This window comes from Sebastes umbrosus, chromosome 10, assembly GCF_015220745.1.
Source record: "Sebastes umbrosus isolate fSebUmb1 chromosome 10, fSebUmb1.pri, whole genome shotgun sequence".
Classification (NCBI taxonomy): Eukaryota; Metazoa; Chordata; class Actinopteri; order Perciformes; family Sebastidae; genus Sebastes; species Sebastes umbrosus.
The window spans coordinates 10,027,033-10,037,899 of NC_051278.1; the positions used below are offsets into that span (position 1 = coordinate 10,027,033).

Genomic DNA, 10,867 nt, shown 5'->3' on the forward strand with positions numbered 1-10,867 from the left:
GCCCGGCCGGCTCCTTACTGGTATTTACACCCTCTGTATTATTTACATCGGAAAAAGGAGTAAAGAAAACAAGTTTTATGAGAATGTTCCACCCACAAAGACGTGATGTCAGCGCCGCGGCCTCGTATACAGGGTGGGGCGAGGTAAACAAACACTTCTCCCATCTTCCTCTCTCGCTCTGTCATGTGCAGGGGTCAGAGAAGGTGGAGCGAGAGGAGCCTCTCTGTTGATTCATAGAAGGAGCTCAGAGCCGGGGCCTGAACAAGAGCCAGGGTCCAGTGTTAGTAAACTGTGGAGAGACCATGGGAAGTACCTCATCCGACACACACACACACACACAAACACACACACAGCGGAGGGTTTACGCTGAGCGAGGACCAAGAGAAGCTTCTCGTCTGCATTGCTCACACACACACACACACACACACACACCGAGGAGCCACAAGCATTGGCAGTAAACACACACGCCTCTCACAAGATGCTCTGTAAATATTTACAGCCCGGCAGACGCTGAAGAGAGAGAGGAACATGGCGGACCTAGCAGCGCCGTACGAACGTGACCGACCTCAGCCAACACCTCCACCCTCTCCACCTCCCGTCGACCATCGCCGGATTTCAAATCCACTCTGCAAACAACATTACCGTATTCAGCATCTGTGCTCTGTGGCGTACCTTGCGGCAGCCGGGGAGGTCACTTCAGCTGAGCTGAGCGAGGAAAATAAAGTGAAGATTATGTTTTTAGCTCCTCACAATGAGAGAGGCAGCGGTGAACTGAGCGCTAATGTAAACTGTGACCTCCTCTCGGTGGTGAGGTGAACGGTTAGGGGGGGGGGGAAATGGTTATATATTCAGACTTCCAGTAGAGTTTCATATTTCTGGTATGTGAAATAAAGTTACATCAGAAATATTAGCGTTGGGCAAAAAAGTTAGGTAACTTGAGTTTCCACTGCTCATAACTTTATGCAACGTATCCTCTTACAGCGGTTCGTAAGATATCTTACCTATATATGTCCAACAATGAGCAGAAATTGACACGTAATTTCCGCTTGTTACAGTCTTTTCAAAATAAACTTCCATCTTCACAGGAAACAACTTGGTTAGGTTTCGGTAACAAAACTACTTAGTTAGGTTTAGGCAAAGATCATGATTTGGGTTAAAATAACTCAGAAAGTGGCAAAACTTAAAGCAGCCGTGGGTAGAAATGGAGCAAATGTGATTAAAAAAAGTTATTTTTATAAAACGTCCGCCAAACGGTGTATGAGAACAGTCTGTTTTATAAAACTGTGAGCTACATGTTTTTTGTTATTATTGACAAACTCAGTCACTCCTTTGGTATTTTTCACTCATAAAAAGTACAAAATGTACCCTTATACCACTGACTGATGTTGTTAGATTTTCTACCAAGAACCCAAATATTGTCATTTTTGCCATTTTTTAACTTGTTAAGTGGTGAGAACTGTCTGTATGTGGAGAGATAACAGCAGCAATAGTAAAACCAGATATCATTCAGATACGTTCTCTATCTGGAATTGTTTCTTGTGAATTAAACTTTGAACAAGATTCCCTTGCTTCAGCTGTTTAAAACATACATTAATGGATTTTATGGCCACAAAGGGGCAGCGCAACAAGTTGTAAACACAACATTGACATGTTATCGCCTAATAAATGTTACGGTTATGGTAATCTTGTTAGCAAACAGTTACCTACAGTATTTACACATTCAGCAGTCAAGGAGTAACATTAGCTTTCCTATGGAGCGGTGCTTCTGGTGACCGGACGACTAGTCCAAATATTCACTCCAATTTTTGCTCTGTTTTTGGTCTCCACCAACTCCTGAGGGAAATATCTGTCTCTTTAGCTGCAAAATGCTCCACTACATTCACCATAGTCGCTAACTTTGTCTGGGCCCTAGAAACAGAAGGGGTTTTTAGGGGGTTGTCCCTGCTGAAATGAGAAATTGTTTACTTTCACTTTAATTATAAGTAGCAATTATACCTCATTAAAGATTTCCCTTAAATCTCTGTAATCTTCTACATCATTACTAAATCAACAAAAACTAAACCTGAGGGGAGAACTGGATCAAATAGAAAGATTAAGGCCTTATCTCAAATTGTGACACAAAAATGATGAACAACCTTCTGCTCTCCATGTTCTATCTGGACAATCGCCACCCATCTGGCACCCATGTAGGCTAAAAACAAAGTCTAAAAAGCATGTGTGCTCTCACTACTTGACCCCGGGTCTGGGCTTAGCATGCCAAAACAATACCAGGACGAGCCGAGCTTCCCAACGCGGCGACGGTGGAACACAAATAGTAACTTCTAGGAGCCGCCGCTACAGAGGAGAAGGGAAGCTGAAGGAGGAGGAACAACAGCAGGACGAAGAAGAGGTGGAAATGGGTGGTGGCCAGGAAGCGGGACTCTTCCTGCCCTAATCACAAGTCAGAGAGTGTTTCCTTTCATTGTAGGGAGCTCCAGATCCATTAACCAGCGAGACCCCTGCGTGTACACCAACGCCGCTACGTACACATCCTTATGTAGAAAAGGCTTTATAGACATATCTTTTTTAATACAATCAAACTTTATATACGTGGGTTTGTTGATTGACACTCTGAGCCATCGTGTTCCCACACACACTGAGTCACAGTGGATCCTACTTGGCAGGGCCCGGCGCATTGTGCAGCCCTTTGGCTCTGCTCTGATAAACACTTCATTATGAAACCCTGAGGACACAGTAAATATTTGCCGGCGCTCTTATCAGGCTGCCTTATCTTGGCGTGAACTCCAGGCACCACATGACTCCTGGAACCTTTATTTTCTTAATGCCTTTGCCACCGCTGATAACTTTACAGAATAGCCTGCAGAAAACAGCTCCTCTTGGAAAAGGAGAAAGAAATCGCACAACCCACAACAACACTGAAATGTAGACCAGGGCTTTTATGTGGTCTAGACTGTAGCACCCATCAGGACAGGGGATGTTACCTGCTCAACGACTGATAGTGGAAACACGTTTACAGCTGCGGAGTTAATCAGTTATGGGTTAATGTCTGGCGTTCACTTCCCAGACTGATACATCCATCTCAGCCTGACCTCACAGTGATATCACTCACAGCTTTCTGACGGATCACTGTGAGAGATTCATTAGTGAAGCAGCATGTAGGATCACTCAGATGGGATTGAAGCTCATCGATTTGTCACACTGGTGAGCGATCGCTCCAGCTGTAAGCCCATCCAACACACGGCCTATCATTCACTCCTTTACCTCAGTGGGAGAAAGTACATTTACTCAAGTACTTCAGCAGCCTATTTACATTTTCTGCTGCTTAACATTAGAACTGCAACGATTAAATTCATCACCAACTATTTTGAGTATTTTTTTAAGTAAAAAAAAGTCTAAATTCTCTGATTCCAGCTTCTTAAAGGTGAATATTTTCTGGTTTCTTTATTCCTCTATGACAGTAAACTGAATAGCTTTGAGTTGTGGACAAAACAAGACATTTGAGGACGTCGTCTTGGGCTTTAAGAAACACTGATCGACATTTTTCACCATTTTATGACATTTTATAGACCAAACATTTGTTGAGATGGACACAGGTAAACAACAGGTTAACATGAGAGGGAGAGGACTGACCTGGACTTCTGCAGAAGTCTTATGTTTGCTTGATGAAGAGAACAAACAGAAAATGATAAATAAATTCCACAAAAATAGATCTATCTATCTATCTATCTATCTATCTATCTATCTATCTATCTATCTATCTATCTATCCCCCTTGCACTTTTTCACCTATGGGGTGAGTCAATATATTGATCAATTTCATCATTTTTTGCTGCATTTTACTATGTTTGTTACGACCATCATCATCAAAATGATAAAAAACATACTTGTGTTTTATTCTATCTGAAGAACTAAAGCCCTTGTGCGGATTTGTGGCTGTACTAATAACCTTTGAAATCAAACTTCAGCCTCCGATCCAGACAGATTTACAGCCACCGACCCATTCAGCTGTCTTTCCCTTCGCTCCTACACATTTTCCATTTTAAAATTCCAGACCTCATTCCTCAGATGGAGCAGACGTATCGCTCATCGACCTCTGTTTACAGCAGAACATTACAGATTATGTAATAATCACATAGTTTATTCAGTTTCTGTGGTGCCGTTTTGTGTTATATTGAGCTTTCAGAGTCAGATTTTCCTGTCCCAGAGCCCACCTACAGTCCAGTTGTTCTTTCTTTGTGTGACAGGAGATGAGACTGAGGGACATGTCTTCCTCTGGAAACTAACAGGTCAGTGTTTTACTGCAGACTGAGGACAAGCCCCCTCTGATGGACCCATGCCAAGTAGTAGCACAAAGCAGCTGGGGCTCTGTACCCAGGACTCACTCCGTCCATCCAGGCTTTTTCCACCAGAGGAGAGAGATCTGTAACATCTAACATCAACACCTGAACATCAGCAGTAGGGCTGCAACTACGATTATTTTCATTGTTGATTATAATTTAATGATTAATCGATTAGTTGTTTGGTCTATAAAATGTCAGAAAATGGTAAAAAATGTCGATCAGTGTTTCCCAAAGCCCAAGAAGACGTCCTCAAATGTCTTGTTATGTCCACAACTCAAAGATACTCAGTTTACTCTGTCCTAGATTATAACCAAACCAGTACTTTTTACCAGTTTAAATATAAGTGGTAATAGATTTACAACCCATAAAATGCAGTTTTCCTCTTGCCAAGAAAAGTGATTACAGCTCCTACCAAGTCACTGAAAGGTTGTTTATGTCTCAAAATGACTTGACTTCATTCATGAGAGTTATAGTTAACAGATTAGAGTACAAAGTACAATATTTCCCTCTGAAAGTTAGTGAAGAAGACATGTAAAGTAGGGCTGCAACTAACGATTATTTTCATTGTCAATTAATCTGTTGATTATTTTCTCGATTAATCGATTAGTTGTTTGGTCTATAAAATGTCAGAAAATGGTGAAAAATGTCGATCAGTGTTTCCCAAAGCCCAAGATGACGTCCTCAAATGTCTTGCTTTGTCCACAACTCAAAGATATTCAGTTTACTGTCATAGAGGAATAAAGAAACCAGAAAATATTCACATTTAAGAAACTGGAATCAGAGAATTTAGACAGTTTTTTTCTTAAAAAATGACTCAAACCAATTATCAAAGTAGTTGGTGAATAATTTAATAGTTGAAAACTGATCGATTAATCGTTGATAGGGATGCACTGATACTGGATCAGATATCAGGCCAATACTGACTCAGATACCTGGATTGGATATCGGTGACAATGGGGCCGATCTATTCAATTCAGTTCCCCGTTTATATACTCTTATACACTATACACTTATACTGTATGTACACATTATATACTGGAATTTCTGTTTAAGTTTAAGTTTTGACCAGTTTGTTGCTGCATTAAAAAGGTTTATACTTGAATTGTAATTCCTGCTAATTTTGAAGATGTTTGACCAAGTTGCTGGTGTACGATTTATTATCTGAATAATAAAGAACAGTTCAGTAAATATCTATGTATTTATTTGTTACACTATGTTTTACAAAGTTAGGAAAGCCATGTTTAAGTCCAGCCTGATGTTGCCTTACACATAAAAGAATGATCCCAGTCACTTCCACACAGTGAGGCATACATCTTATTAAACAGTGGTATCGAATTGGTACCCAAAACTAAAGTATCGCTATCGGGACTGAGAAAGTCGGATCAGTGCATCCCTAGTCGTTTCAGCTTGTGTGTTTTGATCGGACACCTGTTGGATCTTCATAAGAAATCACAGCCTGACAGTCTGAAGCTTTTCCAAAATGATTTTTATTGGGAGAACTACAAAAATGTACAGTACAAAGTTAACAGTCTCACACTCAATTTGTAGTGAACTGACTCCCCAAAGAAAATATCACAACTCTCGTTGTCTTTTTGTCCGTTTTTTGTTACATTCAAAAAGCTTTACTTCTGATAAAGTAGTCAAAAGTACATAGTGCGCATCCCCCTGTACCTACTATGTACAAACCAAACGTGTTCATCCACTTCCCTCTCCAGCAAACTCAAGACTAGATCTCAATATATAGATATAAAAAAAAGAAAAACAGAGCAAAAAAGGAAATAATAATAAAGAGGAATGGGGGTTTAGAAAGGTTACGGTTGTTTTTGTCAGAGTGTCTGAGTGGTAACAACCTTTAAAAAAATACACTACATTCAGTTCAACCTGTGTATAAAAGATGCCATGTAGGAAAAATACTTTATTTGGTTAATTTTAAGGCATGTCAAGATGGTGAACCCCATATAGGCACTACACAATAATACTGGGGCATTGCTACATTCTTTAGCACGTGGCTGGAATCACAGTGTGACCTCGTGCAAACAGAGAAAAAACAAAAATACTTTTTGGTTAATTTATTGACTTGGGTTCTTTGTCACTGAAGTCTGATCTAGATCAACAAAAGAAGTAAGGTTTGGACGGTCTGTACAACCACATTGTTTATACATTCTACAGAAACATCTAAATAGGGATCCTCAAAAAAAAAAAAAGCCTTCTACAGCACTGACACACAACCTCCAACAGCAATCAAACTTTTTTTTTTTAATAAACGTAAACAAGGAAACAAAATTAATGAAATAAATATCACATACTCTTAAATTAAGATTTTTTTTTAACTCATTTACAATAAAAATAACCGAGTGAAGTTACAAAAAAAAAAAAAAGGAGAAACAAAAACAATATATATATTACTGTGAAAAGAACATACACTCCACTTTATGCAGATTAATAATGGCGATCATAATTTAAACATAAAAGAATATAGATCTATTGCTTCATCATACTTGATAAATACAGTATGGACACAAATTACCAATGTAGCCTATACTTTTTTCACAAGATAATAAATAAGTTAAATAGTCCATAGCCAGTTATGCACAGCTATGTAAATCACTCAAAAAACAGCTAAAAAAATATATATTCAACCATCAGCAGTGATTTCCCCAAACAAACCCAACTCAAGAGTGCTTTTTTATCCAAGCAACACGCTATAGACTAACCGATCGGACCACTGGGTGGCGCTGGGAGGAGACAGATCTGGAATGGAAGTTGAAGCTTTTTCAGAGAGAGGAAAAAAAAAAAAAACATGATAAAGAAAAAAAAACATGTTACTTTGAGTCAAAGGCATATTCTTGGCAGGATGGGAGGAAATCTGAAAAACCGCTTACAGTCTCTTCTTCTTGTCAAGTCATGTTATACCCACACACATCTAATCCCAGGAAAAAGTGTGGCTTGCCTGATAGAGCAAAAAAGGGAGAAAGAGAGGGGGCTGCCGTGAGCCCTCGGGCAAGGCACTGATGGAATGCCTTCTGTTTGCTATCTAAGTTTTTAATACAGCTATATTACATATACAATGAAAAAAAAAAAACTAAATGTCTAATGCCAGGTCACTTTAAACTGAAGCTTTATTGATCCCTGTGGGTGATGTTCTCTGCTCCCCTCCAGGGAGGTCAAAGGTCAGCACCCATTGGAGCTGGTTTGGGATTCAATGTCTTTGCTCAAAGGCACTTCGGCAGGGTGCTGAAATTGGGGTGTGTGGATCACCCCTGCCTGACCAATCCATAAATCCAAAAAAAAAAAAAAAAAAAAAAATTATTAGTCATCAGAAATCGACAGCCTGCTGAAGATTGGCAACCGTCTTCCAGCGTCCAAACTCGGGGACTCGGAGCCGCTGAGGCTCCCGGAAGAGCTGAGGGACCCGCTCGCGTAGCTCTCCCTGTCAGAGAGCGAGTCTGGCGGGCTGGGAGGAGGCTCGAACACCGGCGACTCGTTAAGGCGACGCAGCGCCTGCAAGTGGCTCATGTTGTAGGTCGGAGGAGACGGAGGACACACGGTGCTCTGCATGTTCCCGTAGTAGGTGGAGGTGGTGGAGGAGGAGTGCAGGTGGTTGTTATACCCGCTGGAAGTGTGCACAGCCAGGGGTGCCAGTAAGGCTTTTAAGTCCTGCTGTCCGGGGAAATTGAAGGCACTGTTGATGCAGGAGTTAGGAGACATCACCTCCTCGTAGAAGCTGGAGGTGGAGGTGCAGGAGGAGTTGGTGTGCGGCGGTGGAGTCCGGGACATGGGGCTGTCCAGCAGAGGCGACTCCAGGCCGTGGTGGGTGGAGAAGCCGGAGAAGCTGAGGCTGTGGTGGAGCTTTGGTCTGTCGCGGTTGTAGCTGCCGAGCTGCTGCTGCATCAAACTCTCTCTCTGGTAGCCGCCGCCGGAGCGCGACTCTCCTGCCGCCGTCATGTTGGCGTTGTTAGCCGGAGCTGGCCGCCTCTCGTCGGCGTTGTGGATGAAGTGACACCGCGGACCGTACGGGCAGAAACCGATAGTATGGAAGGTGCGACATGGCTCCGTTTTGTATTTAGGGTGTCTTGACAAGCTCCTCAACTCGTGGTAGCCGTGAGCGAACTGACATTTCTCGCCGTACTTGCACGAACCGTTCTCCTCGAAGGGCCGGCACAGCTCCGTCTTGTAGCGGGTGGAGTTGATCTGAGAGCCGGGCTTCTGCTGCAGAACGCCCCGCTGATCGCCTCCGCTGTTGTCGCTGTATGCCCGGTCGCGGAACTTGTTCTCCTTGTTCATGAGAGCCGTGGTGGTGGAGCTGTTGCTGCTGCTGTTCATGCTCGGCATGTTCTCCTTTATCAGGCTGCTGTAGGAGCTCATTTGAGAGTATTTGTTGCCGTTGTTCATCGCCTCCACGTTGCTGGTTGAGTTTCTGCGGAAAAATCCCGGCGTGAAGGAGCCGCCGCCGCCGCCACCTCCACCGGAGCCTGGAGACGTCACCGGAGCTCCCACTGCCTTCTTATCCAGCATGCTGTTGATGTGGAGGGCGTTCATGTTCATGCTTTTATCTTGCTGTAGGAGAGAAAAACACATGTTATAGCAAATGCATTTAAAAAAATCTGACATTTTTCACCACATGGCATGTTTTTAAGACAACTTGTTGCAGCTCAAACTTTTATGCAAGAAAGAAAGAAAGAAAGCACAGATTCTGCAGAAACTCTCCATATCTTGTGAAACTTTTTTTACCTTGTAAAGCAAGTCCATGTCGTAAAACGCAGACAAGACTGTAGCAGACATGTCTTTTCCCCAAGTTTGCTGCCTCACTCCCTCTTTCATGGAGGACCGACCAGGATCCTTGGATGCGCCGTGCGGAAAAGTTAGTTTGTGCCACGACTGGTTTTTGGTTGAGGAACTTTTTTTTTTTAAAGTTTTTAAATGTTGCAGCTTTAAAAGAATGAAAAAGAAGAGGAGAGGAGGAGAAAAAAAGGGGGGATAGTTTTGTAAATGTTGAGTTGTTTATGTCCTCCCCTCGAGAAGCGCTGAGCCAGAGTGCTTCACTGTGAGCTCCAGACCTTTTTGCTTTGGGTATAAATGCGTGGCGGTGGCCGGGGAGGGGCGAGCTGAAGTCGGTGTAAAGTTTTGCGAGGAGCCGCCTCCTCCTCCTCCTCTCAGAGAAAACTTCCATTCACCGGTTGGCCAACTATTCTTCAACACCACGCCTTGAAATACAACCCCAGCCCTCCTCCTCCTCCTCACACCCCTCTCACTCAACTTCTTTTTTGCTTTTTTGCTTTTTAATCACACAACCAATTTTGTGGAAGTTGGTTTTGCTTTTTTGGGTTGACTCTGCTGAGAAAGAATGTCTACTATGCTCTCCAACAAATTACGCACATGGGTCCTCTAATGAAGCTTAGTGCCTTGCTCAAAAGCTCCATTACATCCATCCTTCCTCTAACAAATCCTCATTCAAATACCATCTACGTATACATTACTTAAAGGGACTGTTTGTAACTTTTTACAGGTATAAATCTACCGGGTCGGGATCCCATGCGCGCTCGCGGGTGGCCGGACTCTCTGCTCCTCTGTCTGCTTGCCTTCACTCATACACCGCGCGCATTCTCGCTGTCTCACTCCACCTCTACATGTGCATGCGCGCACACTACACACTGCAGAAGAGTTAGTAGCTCTGAGAATATCTAGTGAATGTACAGTGGACGTTTGTGCAGAAATAACTGCTGCAGCTCCTCCAGACCAACAGAGGTGTCCCGTGTCTTGTGAAGTGACGGGGCTCCGCAGCGAGAAACGTTACCGGAGGTCTCTCCAGGAATCAATGCTGATCCTAACGTTTCTCTTCCTGCTTCAGCCCCGGCACCGGCTCGCTTTTTCAGCATTGATTCACGGCGAGACCTTCGTCTGGTCAGCTAACATTACTGCCAAGCAGGTGAAATATAGTGATATTGTGGTTTTAGCTGACGTGTGTCGCCTCACTGTTTTGAGCGATGCTCGTTCATGTCTATTTAGAGCGAGCAAGCGCGAGCCCGACGCTGACTTTCGTTGACTTAAAGGCCACAGGTGTCGCTGTTAACAAGCAATTCTGAAAGTTACAAATAGTCCCTTTAAGCAGCTGATGATGGGCCTTGAGGCTAAATGGTTGTGGAAGATTGTGTATGAATGTGAAATTTATATATGTTTGAAAATTTGAATGTTATTAGTGTAACACAAATATGATGTTGTATATAGTATGTATGTGATAAATGTAATGTACTTGATTTCGGACCCCAGGAAGACTAGCTGGTGCCATTGGTATCAGCTAATGGGGATCCTTTTTAAATAAATAAATAAATAAATAAATAAATAAATAGACATGGTTCTCCCTGGAGGGGTTTGAACCAGCGACCCTAGCAGTGACAAGGCCACCCTCTCTAGCCTCTGGAGCACCACACTTAGAAGCTGACACATGTGTTTGTAATGGAAGGAAACTCTGCCTCTCTCTCTCTCTCTCTCTCTCTGTGGACGGGGTGAGACCACAAGTATGAGCGGAGA

At 42.9% G+C, this 10,867-nt stretch overlaps 1 protein-coding gene across 1 annotated transcript; it reads right to left on the minus strand.

Moving 5' to 3' along the window:
* Positions 1-5,804: 5,804 nt before the first annotated feature.
* On the minus strand, positions 5,805-9,589 carry zfp36l2 (zinc finger protein 36, C3H type-like 2). Its single transcript, XM_037781651.1, has 2 exons — positions 9,071-9,589; positions 5,805-8,896 (listed from the first exon to the last, which is right to left on the minus strand). Exons 1-2 carry the CDS (start codon positions 9,158-9,160, stop codon positions 7,649-7,651), a joined length of 1,338 nt encoding a protein of 445 aa, XP_037637579.1. The 5' UTR covers positions 9,161-9,589; the 3' UTR covers positions 5,805-7,648.
* Between the last annotated feature and the right edge of the window lie 1,278 nt (positions 9,590-10,867).

What these genes read in the sequence shown, in the direction of transcription:
- zfp36l2 (XM_037781651.1), bottom strand. Translation starts at nt 9,160, where the DNA reads ATGAAAGAGGGAGTGAGGCAGCAAACTTGGGGAAAAGACATGTCTGCT. An exon ending in ACATGGACTTGCTTTACAAG is followed by an intron (nt 8,897 to 9,070) that starts GTAAAAAAAGTT and finishes TCTCTCCTACAG; the next exon opens with CAAGATAAAAGCATGAACAT.